The sequence below is a fragment of the Clarias gariepinus genome, chromosome 19 (genome assembly GCF_024256425.1).
Source record: "Clarias gariepinus isolate MV-2021 ecotype Netherlands chromosome 19, CGAR_prim_01v2, whole genome shotgun sequence".
Lineage (NCBI taxonomy): Eukaryota > Metazoa > Chordata > Actinopteri > Siluriformes > Clariidae > Clarias > Clarias gariepinus.
In genome coordinates, this window is record NC_071118.1 from 12,562,859 (window position 1) to 12,587,983 (window position 25,125).

The following is a 25,125-nucleotide window of genomic DNA, read 5'->3' on the forward strand; positions in this document are numbered from 1 at the left end:
AAGTGACTGAGGAGACAGTAGCCTTAAATTCAATGTTTAAATGACCTCGTTTTTAAAAGAGTGACAATAAAGAGAATAAAAATAATTTCTTTTATGCACTGGAATTGGTATACAAAAATTAATATTTCGAAATCCTTTATTCTTTAAAACCTGCTGGTTCTGGCTGAGCATAGGGTGAAAAAGACATTTGCAGTATCCAGGTGTCATCGTGCTCAATCCATTGCCTCCTGAAGATCATGTACAGAAATTTGCCCCATTTGTTTACAATTTACTTAAAATTCCCTAGTTTTAGCCAATTTTGTGCAGAGATGAACATCCTGGATTTTTCAAAAAGTGTTGCCACATACTAGTTCCATCCATTAACTAAATCAACTGATTCTAATTAGCACAACACTTCAGCCAGACAGACTCAAGCCAATTAGTGAGCTCACCTGATTTGTGCACAGGATGAGCAATACATAATACACTGTAGGGTTAAAACTAATGTATCCTGTTTGTGTGTGAAAGCAATCACAGTCATGTCTGTATCCGTGAATGACTTTTATTCAATCCACAGCAGCGTGCCTTACACAAAACACATATAAACACATATAAAGTGATTAACAGCATACAGATTTATCATATGACTGTATGTAATTACAGCATATAAATCACACAACACACACACAAGACTATTAGCGTAAACACACTGCTCATATCAATCTTTTTAAAAATAAAAATAATAGAAGATATAAATGCCCCGAGGAAACTCCGTGTATACACACAGCTACTGTAGGTTAATTGTGCAGATCTCTTACAAAACTGTACAAACTTGTGCTGCAACATTAAAGCTTTGAATTTACCATTAAAACCATTTTTACTCTAGCAAGAACATCGATACTGTGGGCCATGTGGAAAAAACGTTCGGTTCAAACATTACAATAAGAGTCACATATTATTTATACCGTCACTGATGGATTAGTGTCTCATTAAATGTTTATACTTACTGCAAAATATATTATTCCAAGAATTTTTTATAATTATAGTCATTATTTCTATATCAATTCTGTCAAACAAACCAAAAATATCAACGCTATCTTCATTAGCAATTGTTATTACTCTAATGAGCTGTTAATGAGTAGTTAATTAAGAAAATCCTTCCTCATCCTGCTCTTTAGCTTAATGAACAGATTGTTGCAGTAATTATGGGTTATTGAAGAATTGATTAATAGTTAACAGTATAATAAATATGTGACACAAATGCATAGTTTAGAATAATACGTCCTGCTAGGGAAAAGCTGCAGAGTCCTTAATCTGTCAAGCTCGGATAATTAAACATTCTGCTTTCCAGCAGAGGTTCTCAACCCTGGTCCTGGAGAACTCCCTGTCCTGCACCTGTTATTGTCCCTGCTCCCAACTTCACCCGAGTAAAAGCAGTTAATTAGCTGACTTGTTAGATTAAGTGTGTTAAAGGTTCATATCAGTGTCATGCATATGAAAATTGAAAAGGCAGAAAGGGTTTAGAGTAACATGCTTTCTCCTTAATAAACGTCAGAAAAACCAGGGGTCAGGTGAGCATCATTACACCCTGCCCCTGCGTGTAAGGGCGGGGCTTGGTGGGGGAGAGGGTTGGCGTGAGCGCAGTATACGTGCATATGGCGTTGTGTTGTCTGCTTTCCCTCTTGTTTTGCTGCAACGTGACGGTGTGAAAAGCCGCAAGAACCCTCGCTTGCCTGGGGCTTCGTTCTCCACCATCGCGACGGCAACTCCACAGCCACGCCTGCTGCAGGAGCTAGGGGTCGCAGGAGAAGCAGGGGTGAAAGGTCGCTTGAGATTTGTAAGAGTCTCATCTTTTCGATGGAGCTGACCTTTGAGGAGCTGCATCGTCGAGAGAAGATCCATCAACATCTGATCCTGAAACACAAACACACAGTGTGAGTACTCTGTGTGTGTGTGTGTGTGTGCCTATTTGATGAGAGCTGAGTTAAGGACAGTGCCACAACGATGTGTGTGTGTGTTTATATAATAACCTGTTTGATTAGTGTTGAGTCGGCAGTGTTAAGGGATATGCGGAGTTTCTCTCCATCAGTATAATGACAGCATGCTCGCCCTCCAGACTGCAGCTTCAACACCAGTGTACGCAGATCAGCACGCAATTGCCTCAAAGTCTACACACACAGAAACATCAGGATGAAACCCTGGTAAACAAACGTGTATCACCTGCTGTGACCTAATCCTCTCCCTGTTCCCTTCACTACTTTGTGGCACTGTAGTATATAAGAAACAAGGTTAGTGTTCATTCATGAATTTGATTTATCCTATAAACTTCGTGTTCCTATCACACACACTATTCACATTTCTTGTTTAAATTAGCAGGGTGCATCATGCGTAATCTGTAGGCTGACAGGGTGCTAACATTTAATGGACACAAACCCTCATGCTGATGCTCTAAACGGTTTGATGGGTTTGAACATCACTACAATGTAACACATGCTCAAACATTCTGCCTGGCGGTTAAAAAAAAAACCACACTCACACACACATCTAATATTTAATTCGACCACCTTTAGCTTAAGGCCAGTTTGTGTGTGAAAATGATTCCTCATGCTCCAAGAGCCACTCTTTTACAATCTGAGTCCTGGAATATGGCCCTGCCTTTAGGGGAAAAAAACTCAATTGATTGCATAACCTGGTCATTCAGTACATTCAGCTAGTCAGCTGTCTTAACTCTACTGCCACATAGCGTTGCTGTGCTAAGTTGAGAATTCAGCAATGTATTATCACACACCTTCTGTCCTTCGATGAGTTTACGCTCTGCAGATGCAGTCAGGCTGGAGGCTCCGGGATGATCCTGAAAACGCCTCAGCTCTGAGAAAGACACAATAAGGCATAAAAGTGATCAGAAATGTCAGGAACATTTAAACTTTTTTTTTTTTTTTTACAAAAACACACAACTGTTGTGGAATTTGGTGGTCAGCCAAATCTCTTTGAGTTCCAACGGCAAACTCTGACACTTGATTGCTATCAGCAATATCAAGGTTTTTTTTTATAGCTCCAATGAGCAAGGTCTTTAACTCCCAAGCGCTCAGATACAATTTGCTCAGATAAAATACAATTTTTACAGCGCGAGTGTAAAGCAAAAGCAAGTCTCATTAGAGAGATGAGAGAGATTTTACTTTATATTTTGTGGTAATTATTTTTATGTAATTATTTTTTGGGTCTGTGGAAGGAATAATTTGAGTTTTCATTATTTCTTATGGGAAAATTCGATTTGGTTTACGAGCGTTAACTCAAATATGAGCCTGTTTCCGAAATGAATTATGCTTGTAATTTAAGGTTCCGCTGTAAATGGAAACAGAAAATAATGTAATTATGGTGCAAGAAAGCAAAGGAGAGTCAGCCAAATCTTAACCCCTTAATGTGTTGTGTTGTATTTTATCTTACCCAGCGTTTTGAGTGTAAGCTCGGTTTGTTTGAGGTCAAGCTCAGCTCGGCACTGCTCCAGCTCGGATTTAACTTGTGCTAATTCAGCTTTAGTGTGTTCCAGCTCTGCATGTTCATGCTGGCTGCTGGGTTTGTGCGATGTCGCTATGCGCTGTGATCGGCGTGGTCCATCACACTCCACCACAGGAGGAAGGGTAGGAGCTGTACTTGCTCTCTCCCTCTCTTTCAGTGCTGCACTGAGCTCCCGGATCTGATCGTCTCGTTCCTGAAACGCAGGGGTTTCAGCACATTTCAATAATGTACAATGTAATGTTGCATTCAATAATGTTCAGGACTGCATGTCTCACCTCTAGCTCCTGACTGTAGTATTTCTTTAAGCTGTTTTTCAGGTTGTTGATTTTGTTCTCACAACGATTCTCCATCAGTTCCCTCTCACTCTCCATTGTCTCACTGCAGTCAGAAACAGAGAAAAAAGGAAGACAGAAATGTTGAGTTAAAAAAATGACTTTACATTTACAGTGCCTGTGAACTGAAATAGGCACCTCTATTCTATTTTAAAAATAGGTGCGTTTACATGAACCCCAATATTACATCAATAACTGGAATCAATCCCAATCACCATAAAAATGCATCATGCACAGTCTGATGTGATCAATGCCAATTAGAATAAATTTTCATTAGGAAGGAGAGCAGTGGTATAAACCTTTAATAATCGGTTCAATACATAAATATTTGCCATGCAATGCACTTTATCTGATCTGTGTCTGTTACCTGAAGTCGAGCTGCATGCGGTTGATGACCTCCATCATCTCCGAACACACCTGCTCTCTGATCTTCAGCTCCAGTTCATCTTTTTCCTCTCGCTGACGCAGGACCTCTCGTTTTAGAACATTAATCGCCTTTAGTAGAGCCTAGACACAAACATTACGTTACTTTTGTGGGACTAAAGAGAGATTCCTGAATGCTAGTAAAATCTTAGTTAATGTACGGATAATGTATAAGTGGTTCTGTCCACATCTTAGTGCTGTATCTAAATTCCACAATTTACAAAATTTCTTTTATTCATTTATTTGCATATGAAATGCTGGTGGAATCCATTCCTTTGTCTAAAGAGCTGAAGTGGTACATGGCCAGGACTATTTCCTAGAGCTCACACTCCAGATGCAAGTCTCTTACGTCAGGCTGGAACATGCTGATATCCTCCTCGTCATCACTATCCTCCTCCTCTTCTTCCATCAGAGTGTCATCTATAGGGGCATCACGCAGCAAGGAGAGGATGTAGGCCACTCGACTCTTAGAGGCAGGACCATGGACCAGCTAGGATGGCAACATTAGTACAAAATGAGTGTAAGAGTGTGTGTGTGTGTGTGTGTGTGCATAATGTACAGTCAGTACCATTAAAAGGTTTGGACACATCAGTCAAAATTTGGACACAAATTTGGATTTGTGTAATTATGTAATAGTAATTATGTAACATCAAACACAACAAAAAAACGTAACTCTGAGGCAGAGGAGATGTTCATTTAGAGTTACCAGCCTCAAAAATCACCAATTAACAGCGCCTCAGAATAGAGCCGTTATGAAGGCTTCATAGAGCATAAGTTCCAGATCTCAATATCTCAACATCTGTTCAAAGAAGATTATTACATATTTTGGATGTCTTTAGCCTTGTTTTAAATTGTGGAAAGAAACAGAAATTAGGAAAGACCATGGAATTAAAAGGTGTGTCCAAACTTTTGACTGGTAGTGTACGCGCCTACGAGTAGTGCAGGGCGCATACTTGTGTAAATGTGTTACCTGTGTGGCGATGGCAGAGAACTTGAGGGCGTGCAGTGTCTCATCGTAACTAGAACAGCAGGAATTAATGTTGACCATCATGCAGGCGCGGCCGAGTCCTAAGAAGTAACTCTGCAGTACTCGGGTTAGTTTACTGTCCCGGAAAGGAACGACCTGCGCCGGACGCTGCCTACAATACAATCAACACTCAAGATAATCAGCACATTTACCAGCCAGGGGGTAACACATTAATCACTTAAGAACATTAGTGTGTTGTGCACGTTGTGTAGTGCACATACTCACCTGTACGTCTGGTTGTGTCTCATGGCACTGATGCAGCGTCCCAGTGTGAGCAAGGAAGTGTTGATGTTGTTCGCCTCTTTCATCCTGTCTCCGTTCTGCTGATCTTTACAGCGCTCAGAGCCAGCCAGGTCACACACACACAACCTGAAAGAACACACGCATACACCCATTAATATTAATACACCCATTAGTATCTTTGATTACAATAAAGGTATTGTTAATTATGGTATTCAACTGACTTCAATGTATGAATACCTGAATACATACATACAAATTTCTAAATTCCAGAAAATTTTTGGACATCCAAAAATTTATTTCGAACATTAAAAGGTTAAGGGATGATGACTAGGGGTTAGGGTTATGCTTTAGGTGTAATTTGGCACGTTCTCACATTCTTTCTAAGTGAAAAAATGGTGATGAAATGTGTAATTGTGGAACTTACTCGCTGATTTGTGTGGTGCCCCCTTCTGGCTGGAAATGCAGCACTCTTACAGTAAATACACTGTGGCTGAAACACATAAGTACACAAGTTACAAGTTACACACATGAATATTATTAATTGTAATGATGCCTAAACAGTGAACTATTTGTTTTATGAAGGACCTGACAGGCTGTGTTTCTGTGTGTGTGTGCTGTGGAGTACATTGTGCGTTTACCTGCGGCTGGAGTTGTGGTTGAGGTGTGTGCTGGCAAAGCTTTGGTTGCTCCGGCCAACAGTGAGCACTCGCCATGCCTCATCAGCACTGCGCACATTCACCCAAGTCAAATCTGCAGACAACACATTTACATATTAACACAACTCTGTTCAACTTAACACTAACATCTGTTTAAAACAACACCACACTTACAGAAACACAAGGCTATTTAACACAAGTTAATATGTTCCCCACATCATCCAGGTCACATGGCTTACTTTAGAATTCTGGAGTCGGAAGTTAACTTACTCGTTAAGTAACATTCATTTGTTAATCTTATTAATGAATTATTAAGACTTATCCTGTGTACAGGCCAGGGTATACTAGGAGACTTTAAGCACGAGGTGGGGTACACAATAGACAGGGCGCCCTTCCATCGCAGGACACACACACACACACACACAATGGGCAATTTTGGGAATGCCAATTAACCTAATCTGCATGTGGGAGGAAACCCGGAGTACCCAGTTGAAAACCACCAAGCATAAAATAAAAAAAAAATCAAATAAGTAAATAAAAATAAAATGAAAACACACAGTGCTATTGATCATTTATTCCCCCATCTGATTTGTGACATTTTAATTTGGTCCTGTTCGAACACTTATGTGTATAGCTACTGTGTATGTTTGTGTACATGCACATGTATGCACCTTTGACATAGACGTTGCCGTGTTTGTCATCGCTCAGTCTCAGTGTATTCCTCTTCTGTGTGTGCAGAGACATGGGTGGCTCCAGCAGATCATAAACAAACTCGTTATAGATTTCATAAAATGAAACCCAGATGCTGAACTGCAGTGTTTTATCCACAGTGACATCACCGAGTCCCGCTCCGTCCATGTCCAAACACATTCCATCTGTGTCTGCAACACAAACAGTGTGAGTTTAGAAAACACACACATACAAAGACAAACTTTACTTCATGCAAATAAACCTGATGATCACCATGTTCCCCTTTAGTGTAAGTTTAACATACATCTATTCAACAAAACATTTCAGTTCAGTGCCCCTTGTTTAAATTCAAGTCTATCTGTAAATTGTACTATTAATTGGTATGTTTGCTTTGTAATATATTTTTATGTCATCACATCAGTTCTGTGTATGATCCTGTTGTTGTTAGATCTGTCCCACCTTCCAGTCGTGTAATGGCTGAGAGTCCACTGATTCCACTGTCCCAACTAACGCTTGCATTAACACCACCACGTTGCCTACAAACTTCCTCCTGCAACAAACACACACAGACTTTTACAGCAGTGCACTTACTTTAGCATTTTGACAAACAGTCATATAAACATCACACCGGATAAGTGAAAGAACACGTTCATTGACACATACAGTACCTCTCGCAGCAGACCGTGGCGTCTGTCCTCTTCGATGCGGACCTCTGTGTCGCTCAGTCGGCGGACCTCCTGCTTGAGAACCGGTTTCAGGTCTGCACGGGGGTAAAGCTGTCCCCCCAGTGCAGTGAACACAGAAACTAAAGCTCGGGGGAGGAGACCGGCTTCACCTGCTGAGCCTGAACAGAGGCACACGTGACACAGAGACATTCATTAATACTCTAATGTCCAGGCCCGTTATTATATCTTAAGTACAGTGATAATGTTCAGGTCATGCCAGCAGTGTGTGTGTGTGTGTGTGTTACCCTGTATGGTGTAGGTCTTGCCCGAGTTTGTCACTCCGTATGTGTAAAGAAGTCGGTTCTCTCCATGAAGGACGTCCCGCACCATCTCCTTCATCGTTTGATCATAAACTTCATGCTGAGACGCTGCTTCCTTGAAAATCTACACACATACAGGACACACACATGTATAACTAAACAGTTCAGTCTCATGAGTAATAGCACTGTGTGTGCATATTAAGAGATAAAGCACTATTTTTTCCATGGCGTCCCCTTGACCAGAGCAGCCAAAAGAAAGAACAAATGAGGAATGCATACAAAGCTGATCAGGATGAAGCTGTTAATTCAAGAGTGGAAAATAGAGAGTTTGTGAGTGTGTGAGTGTGTGTGTGTGTGTATATACCCGTGTGAAATTGAACTTGTGTACACTCTGTGACACTCCTCTCTCTGCAATCTTCATGCTATGAGAGTCTTTAGGGGCCTTCAGGAGCAGCGTGTCTTCACTCAGTACACACACAGAGCCCTGCTCATACACACACACACAAACCATGTTAAAAACATTACAAACAATAGAATGCTTATCACACTGTGTATAAACACAGTGACTATATTTATTACATATTATACTGTGTATGTGAGGTTAAAAAAGTGACCTGATCTTCTCCACGCTGTCTCTCCGCATCTGTAAGAGGACGAACACGCAAAAACACCTGCAGTTTGTCCTCCATGCGCTCACCTTTGTTCACCTGCGTGCACACACACACTCACTGAATTACATTCAGGCTATTGGACAGGGGTGGTCAATCTTTTTCTCAGAGTGTCTGTGCGGCAAATTAATTTATAAATATATTATGATTTATATCAGTTCAACTTTGCCATCAATCAGTTAACACATGTGGCTCCTATGCAGTTAGAGAAAAAAACTTGCAGCCATCCCCGGGCGTTTACAGATATTCAGGGTAGGATTGAAGGCCTGTGTTGTAACACGTGTAGGGAAAGCAGTAGTAAAGGAAGTCATAACATATTGACTACTGTGTGTATGTCTGACCTGCTGTGTGTGTGTTTCTGCAGGACCGATGACTGAAAGTTCTGTTATCGGAGCCTGAAAGCGCCTGGCATGTGCGTGGCTGCCGAGATCAGCCGCAGTTGACTCCAACACACACTCCTCCTCATCAGAGTACACCGGCGCACTCATCACGCTTTCCTGCAAACACACAATAATAATAAAAATCCGGGTTAATAATATTCTGTTATCCGCACTTTTATTAAACCATCTGCCAGTTTTATCTTTCCATTAAGGCTTGTCTTCCCAATTACTGCTGTGCAGGTGTGAACATGTTACATCAGTTCTTTTGTAACTGCATTGTGAGCAAAAATTTATGCTCCCCTTGTGAGTTGCACGAAAGAATCGCAGTGCCATGTTTCGGATTTTTTTGTGGTCTGAAGGTGTACCTGGTGTGAAACAACTCACTGAAGAGCGTAAACAAAACGTTCGGGTATCTGCAAACAAACATTTTGACCGATAGACCAGGGAAAGTCAACTTTTCCTAAAGATAATCATTACTGGTGACGATACGTGGATTTTAAACCTGAGAGTAAACACCAGAGTATTGAGCGGAAACATCCTCAATTGTTGACCAAGAAAAAGTTCAAAAGTCAACCATTATCTGGTAAATTGATGTCAAAAGTTTTTCCCGGGATTCTCAAGGGCTAGTACTGGAACACTGTTAGGGAAAAAGGTCAACAGTCAACAGCGCTCGTTACAGTAAGACACTTATCGAAGACCTGAAGCCTAAACTTCGGAATAAACGCAGAGGACTGCTATCCAAGGGCGTTGTGATTTTGCATGTCAATGCACGTCTGCTCACGTGTGCCCACACTGTCGTCACTCTTGTGTTAAAGCATCCTCCCTATAGTCCTGACCTTGCTCCATCATTTGCTTCCCTAAAAGCAGCGCTAGAAGGACAAAGATTCACTTCTGATGCATTCAAGGCTGACATTTTTTTAAAACGAGAGAATACGAAAACTTGTTGACAAATGGACAAAGTGTATTGAAAAGCAAGGAGATTGTGTCAAAAATGATGTATCTGTCTTTTCTAAAAGTTAATGAAAAACAGTCATTCTACAGAGTGCAGATAATTTCTGACTTGCCCTCGTAGAAAATTCACCAACAACCTTGTGACAAAGCAGACTGCACCTGCAGCATGTACCAGGATTTAATACATGTTCTGAAGACTGAATGGGTTTCAATAATTATATTTTTTTGTCTCAGATATAAAAGTAATACCTGACTACTACTAGATTACTGTCGTAGTTTGTTCACTGTTAATGTCATTAAATAAATCTACATAATGTATAAACAATTATACATTAACTTAAAACCAACACAAACTCTACATATTTTGAGTGAGACTGCACTTTGGTCGTGTTTATGGGGTTAGAACAGCGTCAGGTTAATACTTTATATCTTCACCATAAACTCGTATTAAAGCTTCGTCTGTAAAACAGAAACTCACTAAAACGTAAAGCATGAAATGTTAACCAGCTCATGCTAACAGCTAGCCGCAAGTAAAAACACTGTTTAGCTACTTAGTAAATACAATAATAGTTGATTTAATAAACATTCTTACCTTACACTGTAACTTCTTTGGCCAAAAACACTGTATATATATATATGTGTGTGTATTTATAAATGTTTCTACTGTAACTCCAAGCTAACGGACGCTACGCTACACCGCGTTACTCCGAGCAGACATTCCACTGATCTCAACGCGAACCAACACCTCGTTCAAACCTCGCACTCCGGCCCCTCCACCAATCACAGAGCACGAAGCTCAGCCAATCAGAGGCGGAGACGCGAGCAACGCGTCTCCTGATAGGTAGGTTAGAAAAACACAGGGCTAACGTGAAGGTGCTGTGATCTTTCCTGTATATAAATATCTGTGAATGCGTTTGTGTTATAGGTGTGTTATATTTATGTTATAAAGCAGAAACGCTCACAGGTTTCACAGCGTTACTCCTTTCAGTGTAACAAAATTCCCCCGAATGATCATTACATGGATTTACTTTCTTAATTAAATTCAACTATTTATGCAATTATAAACAGTAATTAAATAGTAATTGTAAAATTGTTTCTTTTTGTTGTAGCCTATTCGTTTACATTTACATTATGGCATTTGGTTGATGCCCTCACCAGAGCAACTTATATTTTCATCTTATTATACACCTGAGAAGTTGAGGGTTAAGGTCCTTCTCAAGGTTGGTGGTGCTGGGGTTTGAACCTGGGAACCGTAGACCAACGCCTTTACCACTGAGCTTCCCCTGCCCCCCTGCCATACCTGATATATCTGGTCACACAAACCCAAAACCAGACACAACATTATGAGCATTTTAATATCACTTTTTATTTAGTTCCATGCTATGCACTAAACACCTTCTTCTGCTTTGTTGTTATTTAACGGCAGTTGGAATCCAGTAGGTTACATCACTGCCAACAGTATGGGAATCTTCTTTTCTAGGCAAGTCACCAAGTAAAACAGCTGTGACTCTTTTTATTATTTTACTTCTGACAATTATGAAAACAAGACAATTTAAATAAAATGATTGTTGTTCTGCATTCCTTTTTCGCTTGTTCTCATTTTGTGTTAAAAATCCATCACATCCTTTTACTTTACCACAGCATGCTTTCATCCATGACTCTTACCCAGGCTGTGGTGTTTATTTCCACTGTCGAAGACACCATAGTCCTTTATTTAAAGTTATCATGTTAAATAATCATGATCTTAGTATTAACCAAAAGAACCATAACATAAATGAGCAGCCCTAGTAACTCATGTAAGCACTCTTTACTTAATTCCATTTATGCACTAAAATCAAAACAGCTGTCACTCTTTTATTAAGTAGTTATGCATTATTATGGACGTTTTTCTGTTGATATCATTAACACAAATTTGAATCAGTGGGAAAGTTGTGTTGAGACACTAATGGACTGCACTGAATACTGCACAACCAGACAAACCTGTTTAAAAACCTGATTTAACCCTCATCTTTACTGAGAGTAACATCTTACATATAAATTAGTTGTATTTATATTTACTTACCAAATACCAAATAATTTAACTGCTGTGTTAATAAGTTATAATTGATGTGTTAATAAGTTATACTGTCCCCTAAAGTATAGATTTGGGGGGAGGGACTCAAACGTTTCTCTATGTCTGATCATGTGACCAGATCACGGGACCAGCAGCCATCTGATTGGTCGCTCGTGTTGCGATGAAGTTTGGCTCGGAAGTTGTGCCATACTGGTGCTGCAAATACGGATTAAACGGAGCAAAGCGGAGTATTACCTTTAAGTTTAAACCCGTGTAAAGTGTGCCGTATAATGACTGTAGGATAGTCTCGGTTTTGTGCGTTCGGACAGAAGCGGAAGTGTGGTGGGAGAAGTTGCAGCTGAAGCAGGGATGAAGGAGTTCATCGTTCCGCTGTGTGTATGGTGTGTGTGCGCGCTGTACGTGCACTGTCACTCTCCTCCTCATGTGGTCTTCATACTGGCTGATGATATGGGATTTCATGATGTGGCTTATCACGGATCTGAGATTAAAACTCCAGTCCTAAACCGGCTGAGCGCTGCAGGGGTCCGACTGGAGAACTACTATGTCCAGCCGCTGTGTACTCCATCCAGGACCCAGCTACTGACAGGGAGATACCAGGTACAACATTCATATTCACTATACATCGGGATCTCCTGTACACCTGCACACTTACAGATCACGCAATTATCCAATTAGCCAATCACGTGGCATCAGCACAGAACAGGATTTCATGAGAGCTTCCAGTAATGTTCACATCAAACACCAGAATGAAGGAAATCCATGTGATCTCTATGCCTTTGATCGAGTCCTGCATGGTAAACCCAGTCGAGCTAGTTCTAAAAATATTTCAAAAACTGAAAAGTTTAAACAGGATGGTGCCAGGCAAAACAGACAGTTATATGGGTGGAAATTAGGGCTGCACGATATTAGGAAAATATGCGATATGCAATATTGTTGTTGAATATTGCAATAACGATATTTCTTGCGATATAACATTTCCCTAGAGAAATGTATTTTTTTATTATTATTATTATTATTATAAATAAGAAAATACTGTTAAGTATAAAGATATAAGTATAAAAATATAAGTATTAAGATATAAGCGGGTATAAAGATAGTAAGGGCCCATCTGATTGGTCAAATTTGGACACACAAATGTTTGGCACATAAATAAAATTTCATTTATCGCAACTCTTTGCAATACAGATATTGCGTATCCCAATTTTGTGATAACGATAATTTTTCTATATATCGTGCAGCCCTAGTGGAAATGCCTTGTAGATAACAGCATGCAGAAGAAAGCCTGCATATTTGGTCGAACTGCCATGGAAAGATATTGTAACCCATATAATCACTCTTTAGGACCAAGTAGAAAAGCATCTCACACCAAATATGGAGGCGTGGGCTGGATGGGCTCAACCAGCACAGAACAGGAATCTGAAGCTTTCATTAACAGAAGATTACAAAAACTGGACCACAGATGTCAAGTCTTCTCCAGAAAGAGACGGTGTGTTTCCTTAATTAGTTGTTCTTGGCTTTCAAAAGACAATCAGGTGTGGCTTTTGCTTGGTCGGAATGAAAACATGCACACACACTGGACCTTTGTGGAGAAGACTTTCACTAGACAGTTTTTTTTTCAGTTTATTGCTCTTTTCAAGTCTTCAGCTGTCCAAGTTAGATTAGTCATTCTCTCTTTCTCTCTCTCTCTCTCTCTCTCTATATATATATATATATATATATATATATATATATATATACACACTTAAGGCACAGAAGTCAGCCTTTCTGTAATAGTTCTTGCAAGAACAGTATTGTCAAGTGCATTTGCAAAATCCGTCAAGCACCATAATGAAACTGGCTCTCATGAAGGCCATCCCAGGAGGGCGAGACCAAAACCTACCTCTGCCGCAGACGAGAAGTTCATTTAGAGTTATCAGCCTGAAAAATGACCAATTAACAGCACCTCAAATTAGAGGCGTTATGAAGTCTTTACAGAGCATAAGTAGCAGAAACATCTCACCATTAACTGGTCAAAGGAAATTAATGCATTTTTGGACGCCTTCAGCATTCCTTTACAATGTAGAACGAAATAAAAATCAGGAACCATCATGGAGTTAGAAAGTGACCCCAAACTTTTGAACGGTAGTGTTTATGTTGTCTTATTTGTTTGTGTGTGTAGATCCACACGGGGATGCAGCATCAAATTATCTGGCCTTGTCAGCCTTACTGTGTTCCTCTGGATGAGAAGCTGCTGCCGGAGCTAATGGCGGAGACGGGTTACTCCACCCACATGGTGGGCAAGTGGCACCTGGGCATGTACCGCAAGGAGTGTCTGCCCACTCGCCGAGGTTTCCAGTCCTTCTTCGGTGGGTGCTCGTTGCGCCTGCTTTTTACCTCACTTACGCAGACCATGACCACATCATCATGTGATGAAACTCATTGAGACACTAAAAAACACTGAGACCTTGAACCAAATTAAACATAAATTACTTTCACCCTCTGTATTTGATCCTGACTGACGTCCTGTTTTTCAGACTTAGTTCAGTTAATAATCTCAGATTCTTCTCAAAATACATTTTATTTTAGTATGAACGGTTTAAAATACAGACCAGTTTGTCTTATTTCTTATATTATATCTTTAAGGTTTTATGTACTGTATATTTATGTTTGGTTGTGTAGTGTTATTGTTCATTGTGAGTTTGTCTTGTTTTGCAGGGTATTACACAGGATCAGAGGATTATTACACTCATCAGCGCTCTTACTTCATTACCCCACTGAATGTGACACGCTGCGCTCTGGACCTCCGGGACGGAGAGGACCCAGCACCTATGTATAGCGGAGTGTATTCTACTGAACTCTTCTCAGAGAGAGCAATCAACATAATACGCAACCATAACACAAAAACAGTAATCCTATACACATCCATTTCTCTCTCTCTCTGTGGTAGTGTGTTTTTCAGCCTGTACGTGGCTGTGTGTTGTGTAGTGTTTACTGTTTTCTAGGATGTAATAATGATTGTGATGTTTGTGTGTTTTTTTCTTTTTCTTCCAGCCTCTGTTTCTGTACTTAGCTCTGCAGGCAGTTCATTCTCCTTTACAAGTGCCAGAGCGCTACACTAAGCCTTACAGCTTCATTAAGGACATTTCACGCAGGCATTATGCAGGAATGGTGTCGGCTATGGACGAAGCGGTCGGGAACATTACCAAGGCACTAGAGGATGCAGGGATTTGGAACAACACCATCCTTGTCTTCTCAACAGGTACACAAGCAATAAAGCGTTATCATTATTAATTCACTGTAGTTCATATGCACGATTAATACCACAAATAATATGCACAGCATACAGCTCATGTTTGATGTAGTAATGTGTAGTGTAATAATAATTTGTAGATAACGGGGGTCAGACACTGTGCGGTGGAAGTAACTGGCCCTTGCGTGGTAGGAAGTGGTCCCTCTGGGAGGGCGGAGTCAGGGGTATCGCCTTTGTCACTGGACCACTAGTGGAGCGACCTGGTAGTGTGAGCCGAGAGCTCATACACGTCTCCGACTGGCTGCCCACTCTAGTGAGTGTTGCTGGAGGATCGACCAATGGGACGAAGCCTTTAGATGGGTTTAACGTATGGGACACTATCAGGTAAGCATCAGGTGTATGCTTTAAAATATAATTAGTGGCCGCACAAGATTATTGTCAAGGTTAGGATATAATGTGATAAACTTATAATGTGATGTTTGTGTGTGTTTTTTGTGTATGTTTGTCAGCAAAGGAAAAGCCTCTCCGAGACAGGAACTGTTACACAACATCGATCCTCTTTATGTCGACATTGCCTCATGTAAGAGAATAAAAACACATCAAACGCTATCAAAGTGAGTCAGGTTAGCAGTAAGACAGTTCAGGAGTGAGACAGGTAACAGTAAGACAAGTCAGCAGTAAAACATGTTATTAGCCTTTATGCTCAATGAGTAGGTTGAGGATTTTTCTCTCTCATGTTTTTCTGGAGGTCCAGGAAAAACTGCAGGATCTGAACAAGAGCTGCTTGACTCGTTTAATAAAGACGCGTTAAGAAGAAACTTGTTAAGGACGGGGTCTCCTTCTGTGCCACGCTTTAACGTCTCCATGCATGCTGCTATTCGCTACAAGAACTGGAAGCTCCTGACTGGATATCCTGGTGCGTGAAGTGTTAATTATACACTTAATATCAAATTTTTGTTTACAAACAACAACTTTATTTTGGTATATGTAGTAGTGTGTTAATGTGGTTTAGTGTATGTTATTGTGTGTTAGAATTAACCGGATTAATCAGAAAATATATGTATATAGTATATATATATACATACACACACACACACTCACCAACACAGACTATTCTCCTGTGTTAATGATTCGACAAAGTGAATCATTATGTGTGTGTGTGTGTGTGTGTGTGTACATCTGTGCAGGTTGCCCTTTATGGTTCCCTCGTCCAGATGAGACGGGAGGTGGAGTCTCAGATGATATTCCGCCCCTCAAGCAGGTGATGCTGTTTGACATCGAAGTTGATCCTCAAGAGAGAAATGAAATTTCCCATCAACACCCCAAAATCGTGAATTTCTTGCTAAAGAGATTAGAGCAGCTGCAGGAGGGGGCACAGCCCATCAACTTTCCCCCCGACGACCCCAACTGCGACCCCCAATCCACCGGTGCCTGGGGGCCATGGCAGTGACCTGTTACTACGACTATTGTTAATGTTTAATAGAATGATAATGATAATTAGCATTATTGGACGTTCTATGACAATCATCTAATAATTATAATAATCATCATCATTACATTAAACAAAAACAAAAAAAGTGTCAAAAAAGGGATCTCAACCAGGATAACTCAACCAGGTCACTGGCGGTCGTGTAAGCATTTCACTACATTTCGTACTGTGTATGACTGTGTATGTGACAAATAAAATTTGAATTTGAATTTTGAATTTGGATAATAAACTGTACTGAATAGAGCAGTTGCAAATCATTAAATCAGGATGTTTATAATAACTGAGTGATGATGCATTTACATACAGAAAGAATTGTAATGATAATTTAAGTTTTTCAGGAATATAGGCTGGGGTTATGGAAGTAAGTTATTTCAGGATTATAATAAGGAGAAAGCTTTTAATTTAATTTTATTAATAATGACGATTCCTTTAGAGGAACTTTGAGTAAAAAAGATGTCAGTTATCAATATTGGATCAGATTTTAGTAAGATTTCTTTTGATAAATAAAGGAAAACAGAAAGCCAGTCTGTTAGGGACAGAAACTGCTTAGATAAAGGATTCATCTTTACCATATTGACACAAAGTTTCCCAGCAGAACATTGACCAGATAATCACACTGCCCCAACTGACTTGCCTTCTTTCCATAGTGCACCCTGGTGCCATCTCTCCCTCAGCAATAACTATTTCACAGTTTGTGCTACGGTAGCTTGTCTGTGGGATAGGATCAGATGGGCTAGCCTTTGCCTCTTATTTGCATCAATGATCCTTGGGTAGGTATATGACTCTGTCCCTGATTCGTCCACCGGTTGTTCTTCTTTGGACAGTTTTTGGCAGAAACTGTACGCTTCACACTGGAAAAACCTCACATGACCTGCCGTTCTGGACATGCTCTGACCCAGTTACCAGTTGTCTATTTTAAATAGAATGCTTAACTTTTCTTTTTAGCATTTGTCAACAACCTCATGTAGTGTTTCCTTGCTGCCCCATAATGTCCCACCCCTTTATCAATGTCATCGTTATCAGATAAGCAAAGGTTTTTACTTCATCTCTTTGTGGTTTTAATGTTATTGCTGATCAGTGTTTCTTCGTATATTACTGTTGATTATGTATGTATGGTATAGTGCAATATGGTTACTCCTGATATTTGTGACATCACTGCACATTTTGATTTCCATGTGAATTTTGTTTACTGATTTGTTCCAATAAAATTAAAGATGATATTTTAGAAATACTTGATTATAAGAGATTTTTATTTGAATCTTTATCAGTGTCACTATTTTAGATGGGCTAAATTATTGAGCTAATATAGGGCTAAATTATCTAATTACTATGGAGATTTTAAATTACTGGAACTGGCTAGCGGACCCTTCAACTTTGACGAAGAAATGTGGTCAGAAAAAATAATAAAAATGTAAACTCTTTGCAAAGTTGCATAGGGAGCATGAAGATTAGACTTTAGAGCAGTGGTCTGATGAGTCTAGACTGACCCTGTTTCAGAGCAATGGGTGAGATAGGGTAATAAGAGAAGCGTAGGAAGCGATGCACCCATGATGCATAGTGCCCACTGTACAAGCCTCTGGAGGCAGTGTTATAATCTCGAGTTTCTTTAGATGGTCAGATGTAGGCTCATATGTTATGTGGTAATAAAATAATATAAATATGGCAATAAAATGATAGGCCAGGCAGTGTAGGTATATTTGTATATCTAATCAGTGTTACTACTGTATGTTATAATATTACAAATGTGCTGCAAAATGAGAACAACACAGTATACTGCTGATTAGGTCACATAATCTTTATTTCAGGCGCATACAGTGGCTTGCAAAAGTATTCGGCCCCCTTGAACTTTTCCACATTTTGTCACATTACAGCCACAAACATGAATCAATTTTATTGGAATTTCACGTGAAAGACCAATACAAAGTGGTGTACACGTGAGAAGTGGAACGAAAATCATACATGATTCCAAAATGTTTTTACAAATAAATAACTGAAAAGTGGGGTGTGCGTAATTATTCAGCCCCCTGAGTCAGTACTTTGTAGAACCACCTTTTGCCTCAATTACAGCTGCCAGTCTTTTAGGGTATGTCTCTAACAGCTTTACACATCTAGAGACTGAAATCCTTGCCCATTCTTCTTCGCAAAACAGCTCCAGCTCAGTCACATTAGATGGACAACGTTTGTGAACAGCAGTTTTCAGATCTTGCCACAGATTTTAGATCTGGACTTTGACTGGGCCATTCTAACACATGGATATGTTTTGTTTCAAACCATTCCAATGTTGCCCTGGCTTTATATTTAGGGTCGTTGTCCTGCTGGAAGGTGAACCTCCGCCCCAGTCTCAAGTCTTTTGCAGACTCCAAGAGGTTTTCTTCCAAGATTGCCCTGTATTTGGCTCCATCCATCTTCCCATCATCTCTGACCAGCTTTCCTGTCCCTGCTGAAGAGAAGCACCCCCAGAGCATGATGCTGCCACCACCATATTTGACAGTGGGGATGCTGTGTTCAGAGTGATGTGCAGTGTTAGTTTTCTGCCACACATAGCATTTTGCATTTTGGCCAAAAAGTTCCATTTTGGTCTCATCTGACCAAAGCACCTTCTTCCACATGTTGTGTCCCCTGCATGGCTTGTGGCAAACTGCAAATAGGACTTCTTATGGTCTTTTGTTAACAATGGCTTTCTTCTTGCCACTCTTCCGTAAAGGCCAATTTGTGCAGTGCACGACTAATAGTTGTCCTATGGACAGATTCCCCCACCTGAGCTGTAGATCTCTGCAGCTCGTCCAGAGTCACCATGGGCCTCTTGGCTGCATTTCTGATCAGCGCTCTCCTTGTTCGGCCTGTGAGTTTAGGTGGACGGCCTTGTCTTGGTAGGTTTACAGTTGTGCCATACTCCTTCCATTTCTGAATGATCGCTTGAACAGTGCTCCGTAGGATGTTCAAGGCTTTGGAAACCTTTTTGTAGCCTAAGCCTGCTTTAAATTTCTCAAAAACTTCATCCCTGACCTGTCTGGTGTGTTCTTTGGACTTCATGGTGTTGTTGCTCCCAATATTCTCTTAGACAACCTCTGAGGCCGTCACAGAGCAGCTGTATTTGTACTGACATTAGATTACACACAGGTGCACTGTATTTAGTCATCAGCACTCATCAGGCAATGTCTATGGGCAACTGACTGCACTCAGACCCAAGGTGGCTGAATAATTACGCACACCCCACTTTGCAGTTATTTATTTGTAAAAAATGTTTGTAATCATGTATGATTTATTTCCACTCCTCAAGTGTACACCACTTTGTATTGGTCTTTCACGTGGAATTCCAATGAAATTGATTCATGTTTGTGGCTGTAACGTGACAAAATGTGGAAAAGTTCGAGGGGGCCGAATACTTTTGCAAGCCACTGTATTTAAAGGTAATTACTTTCATTATAACAAACAGGCAATTTGTGTTTTTTAATAAATAGCTATTGTTGTTGTTATTATTATTATTATTATTATTATTATTATTATTATAGAGGTGTGCCCACATGTGCTGATTTGCAGAGTTTGATTGTCATTTGAAGTGATTGGCACCGCTGATGGTGTTCATTATAACTGCGGTTCTGAATTCCACACAAGACCTTCATGCTCTCTCTCTCTCTCTCTCTCTCTCTGTCACACACCACACAAATACACACGCTAATCAGGATGCAGTTAGTTATGAATAAGAGGATAAAATGAGGGAGATTCTAAAATTAGAGATAAAATCTTGATGTGAACTTGTTCACAAACACTCGTTGACTGAGACACAATCAGAGGTGTGTCGCACCTTAAACTCACATCAGTAATGGTGAAAATAAGCAGTCCAGATAAAAACAGATCTAATTCAGGCAAATGTCTAAATCAAATTGGTGTTGATTGAATGACAATCACAGAAATGGTGGTGAATTAACTTCCATCTCCGTGTAGGGTTGCCAGGCCTGGAAAATAAGGGCAAAAAGCAGAGTGCACACTGGATGGGGTACCAACTCATCACAAGGCACAAGGGCATACCCACTCACACACTCTTTGCAATTTAGTAACACCAATCAGCCTACACTGCATGGGTGTAAACCGGATACCAGAAAGAAACAAACAAAACACACTGGAAGACAACTTTACTCCAAGCAAACAAACTGGAGGTGGTGCACGGCAACAGTGATAAACCCTGTGCCACTGTTCAACAATTCTAAGCAGGAATACTGTTATTATCACAATCCTGATCAACAGTATTTAATAACCCTGAGGTTGTGTGGTATTTACGTCATAACTCATGGGTCGCGGGGGGCCTGGAGCCTATCCTAGGAGGTGGGGTATACCCTGGACAGGGTGCCAATCCATCGCAGGGCACACACACACACACAAACTCATTTCCGCACTATGGAAGATTTGAGAATGCCGATTGGCCTGATCTGCAGGTCTTTAAACTGTGGGAGGAAACCGGAGTACCCAGAGGAAACCCACCAACCATGGGGAGAACATGCAAACTCCATGCGCAGAGAGACGGGGATCGAGCCTGGACCCTGGAGGTGCCACTAATTATCAATTAATAGTCCAGTTATCTATATGACTTTTCCCTCCAGCTGTCTCCATTTGTCTATCCATCTTTATGTGTGTCTGTCTGTAGAAAATAAACATCTGTAGAACATAAACATAAAGTTCTCTACATTAGTTCACTAGAAAGTGCACATGTCTTTTCAGCATAAAGAGCAGGGAGATGTTTGGAACACAGTCGGTGATGTGCATGTGAGTTGACAGCACTTCAGTGTGACATTAGTGCATGATGACAGTGCGAGTTGTGTTTGTTGTGCCAGTGCATCGTTACTCTCATATTCATTGCTCCATCCTCAGCTTTAATGATGTCACAGTGGAAAGACTTCTACTCAGAAAACCAGTGGATGGTCACGAAGTTACACATACAGTATACACTCTTAAACTGTCTCCAAGTAGGAAAAATTGAGGCGCACCTTATTCACTGTAGGCCATGGATGTATAATTTCAGGATACATGATGTCATAACTATAGTCCTTTTAAGTAAAAAAGGCTGTATGGGTTTATTCCAATTCATTGACTTACAGTGTCTGTAACAGGAATAATCTGATAACAAAACCAATTTTATTTGGACATTGAGTTGTTGGTAATCATTTGCTTATGGAAATGTCTAAGCTTAATTAAATAAAAAGACAGATCGAACCAGAGTACCCCAGAGGGAACCCACCAAGCACAGGAAGAACATGCAAACTCCACACATATAAACCCAGGGTGAGATTCAACCCCCCAAACCACATTTTGGGTGTTCACTGGTTTTTAAGCTACAATACAATGTCCCCATGAGAGAGTTATCAGTGTTTTTCACACACGTCAGTTTGTAATGCTGGTCTAAAGGACAATCTTACTATATCCAACTTCTGGAAGAGTTGTATTTTCAACTGATTTTTATTAATGGACATGAATAAAACACCTCAAATTAAGATAAGGATTTTACATGGTCGACTTCTGTTGGAGGTCTACCAAGCACATTCAGCTGGGCGGAAGCCTTGGGGCTGACCCAGGACACACTGGGGGGGTGGCCTGGGATCAGTTAGGGGTCACCTAGGAGGAGCTGAAGGAAGTTGCTACTGCTACCACCACAAGTGATATAGATAATGAATGGATGGATGGCGGGATAGATAGACATTAATAAATCAATGACTAATTCCAACATACTGTAGAGCACAATGTAGTAAACAGGATGTGATTTCGAGTCTCAAATCTTTCTCCACTTTTTAGTAAAAAGCTTGGTAATGTCACTTTTGTTTAATGTACATAAGTTCAAACATCTTCCATAACAACGAGCAATGTTTCTTGCACTGTATCTGTTGTGTAAAAATAGCAGATGCACAAGCTAAAGTTGCTATGTAGCATGTAGGTGCAATGGCCTTCACTGCTCTGTTCACTAATGAGACCTCACAGCTGTGAAGCTTTGGGTGCAGAGTCACTATCTGCAGTTACAGCATGTCAGCGGAGCATGAGACTTTCTGAAGGCTCTGCTACATTCTTGTTGGCTGTATAAAAGCGCTAATCATCTCTCCAGTGACACACAATCAACCTGCTCAGGCTAAGAAGGACTCGAACTAGGCAGAAACTCAAGAAGGGCTAATAACATTTAACAACCACCATGAGAGGAAGTTCCCATTCTCAGAAAACCCTAACCATCAGCGGCTCGAGCAGGATGAGGGTCCAGAGCCCATCCCCGTCGCGCTGCAGAGCTTCTTCGTCCTCGGTGACCCGTGGACGTGCTGGTTTCCAGAGAGGCGCGGTGGAGATTGGCACAGAGCTCCATCAGCATCATGCTAACGAGAAAGAGGAGATGCAGCTTCTTAACGCCCGGTTCGCCGGTTACATTGAGAAGGTTCAGGCTCTAGAGCAGAGGAACGCGGCACTTAGGGAGGAGCTGCAGAATCTGCAGAGTCGATACAAGGTGGGACCAGGAGGACTGGGTGAGGAGTATGAGGCCAAATTTAAGGAAATGAAGGACCTGATCGCAGCACTGACAGCTGAGAAAGGGGCTGCTGATATTGAGAGAGGATATGCTGAGGAGGAAGTCGAGCTCTGGACCATGAAGCTGGAGGAAGAGCTCGCACTTAAAGGTGATTGAAAACACTGATTATGATTATTAGCTTGAAATAATCAGAAGACAGTATTTTGGCATATTGCAGACTGCTGGTAGAAATCAAGCTTCAATTAAAAAAAATCCTGTGTTGATTTTTTTTTTGTTATATATATTCTGTAGTTAAAGTAAGAAATCGATCAGCTTTCATTTACTGTAGTGTACAAACACAAGACAAAGTCAGGATTTAGAACATTTAGAAAAAAAAATAGCAAAAAGTAGCAGAAGACAAATGTTATGTTTGTTCACAGAGGAGGCAGAGATGATCCTGCGTGAGTTCCGTGAGGATGTGGACAACGCCACGCTGCAGAAGGCTGACCTGGAGAGGCGTGTGGAGCAACTGGTGGCCGAGATCGAGTTCCTAAAGAAGCTACATAGTGAGGAAGTGGCTGAGCTGTTGAAGCAGATTGAGGAATCAAAGGTGTCCGTGGAGCTTGACTCGGATCGCCCAGATCTGGCCGCTCACCTGCGCAAGACACGTGCCGAGATCGAAGCCGTTGCCGCACGGAACGTCCAGGAAGCTGAGAAGTGGTACAAGGGGAAATTTGACACCCTTAAGGAAAGTGCTGCCAAACGTGAGACCCAGGTGAGCGCCATGAGGGAGGAAATCAGCACCCTGAGCAGTGAAGCGTCTGACCTGCAAAACCAAATCGACGCCCTCAGGGCCAAAAACGCTGCTCTGGAACAGCAGTTGGACGACATGGAGATGTCGCACCTGGACAAGATGTCCAACCTGGATGCCATCATCGCTCAGCTCGAGAACCAGCTGTGTGAAACCAAGATAGAGATGGCCAAATACCTTGCTGACTACCAAGAGCTGCTTAACATCAAACTGAAGCTAGATGTTGAGATCGCCACCTACAGGAAGCTTCTGGAAGGAGAAGAGAAACGACTCGGCATCTCAATCAGCGAAGACAAAGCAGGTGGGGTCAGGTTTCAAACGCGGTCTCTATCCTAAAGCATCACTAAAAAGGGTTCTTAATAAAGTATGAGTTTTAAGTTAGTCCAAAACACTTACTTGTTATGTTTTATGTGATGGTTATGGATTTCCAAAAGGAACCCAGTTGGAATCTTTTATATAAAAAAGGAAATCTTGTTATTGACATTGTGGTTAAACTTGCTTGCCCTCGTATTAGTCTGGCACCATGCAAACACCAGTGATCTTCCTAGTCATAATATATTATTATTGACTGAAATATAATAAAGAAATAGCAAAGCGAGAGGAAAAGGAAACATGTATCAAATAAATACAGACGAAAACGTAAATAAGTAAAAGCTTATTTTTGTGTACCAGTAATAAACTTTGTGCTGCTGTTCCTCATAATGAACATTTTTATCAAAACTTCTTTGTTCCTCTTTCTGCTTTAGGAACTTCAGCCGCTGTGGAAGAATGAATCTTATGCACTTCATCGCGCAATACAAGCATACATACACCCCGCCACACAACCAAACACATGTCTCCACCATTGGTAACTATGCCCGCTAAAATGTCTCTCATCCAAATTTTGCTGTAACTGACCTGAACACGTGTTAATAAAGCTTGACTTGAGTGCACTACTGACGTAGCATATGTGATTATTAGGACCAAACCGGTCAAAAATTCCAAGTACTGTTGATATACTCACATAATTTCACACAATAGTCTTTAGAGCTTACAGAGAACAGAGGTGCCAAAAACAAAAAACACTGAGTAGGTGACCGTTATATAGGTGAAAATGCCTTGTTGATAAGAGAGGGCAGAGGAAAATGGCAAGAGCCTTTTGAGTTCCCAAGAAGGGATTTGTAACTCATATAACCACTCTCACAATCTCATTACAAC

General features: G+C 40.8%; 3 protein-coding genes across 3 annotated transcripts; 2 read left to right on the plus strand and 1 right to left on the minus strand.

Annotated features, from left to right (window-relative positions):
* Positions 1–523: 523 nt before the first annotated feature.
* kif20a (kinesin family member 20A) lies at positions 524–10,584 on the minus strand. The gene is made up of 19 exons (XM_053478838.1): positions 10,443–10,584; positions 8,861–9,016; positions 8,466–8,558; positions 8,216–8,335; positions 7,837–7,975; positions 7,535–7,710; positions 7,326–7,416; positions 6,848–7,057; positions 6,159–6,270; positions 5,945–6,010; positions 5,503–5,646; positions 5,221–5,389; positions 4,600–4,740; positions 4,195–4,334; positions 3,771–3,873; positions 3,424–3,688; positions 2,768–2,847; positions 2,010–2,147; positions 524–1,893 (listed from the first exon to the last, which is right to left on the minus strand). Exons 2-19 carry the CDS (start codon positions 9,005–9,007, stop codon positions 1,561–1,563), a joined length of 2,667 nt encoding a protein of 888 aa, XP_053334813.1. The 5' UTR covers positions 9,008–9,016; positions 10,443–10,584; the 3' UTR covers positions 524–1,560.
* Positions 10,585–12,083: 1,499 nt separating this feature from the next.
* On the plus strand, positions 12,084–16,754 carry LOC128507759 (arylsulfatase B). Its single transcript, XM_053478839.1, has 8 exons — positions 12,084–12,521; positions 14,083–14,269; positions 14,619–14,809; positions 14,955–15,162; positions 15,294–15,537; positions 15,663–15,733; positions 15,902–16,069; positions 16,341–16,754. The coding sequence occupies exons 1-8, from the start codon at positions 12,273–12,275 to the stop codon at positions 16,601–16,603; spliced, it is 1,581 nt and encodes a 526-aa protein (XP_053334814.1). The 5' UTR covers positions 12,084–12,272; the 3' UTR covers positions 16,604–16,754.
* A 5,999-nt stretch (positions 16,755–22,753) lies between these two features.
* On the plus strand, positions 22,754–24,860 carry LOC128507862 (vimentin). The gene is made up of 3 exons (XM_053478995.1): positions 22,754–23,286; positions 23,558–24,229; positions 24,675–24,860. The coding sequence occupies exons 1-3, from the start codon at positions 22,815–22,817 to the stop codon at positions 24,698–24,700; spliced, it is 1,170 nt and encodes a 389-aa protein (XP_053334970.1). The 5' UTR covers positions 22,754–22,814; the 3' UTR covers positions 24,701–24,860.
* Positions 24,861–25,125: the final 265 nt, after the last annotated feature.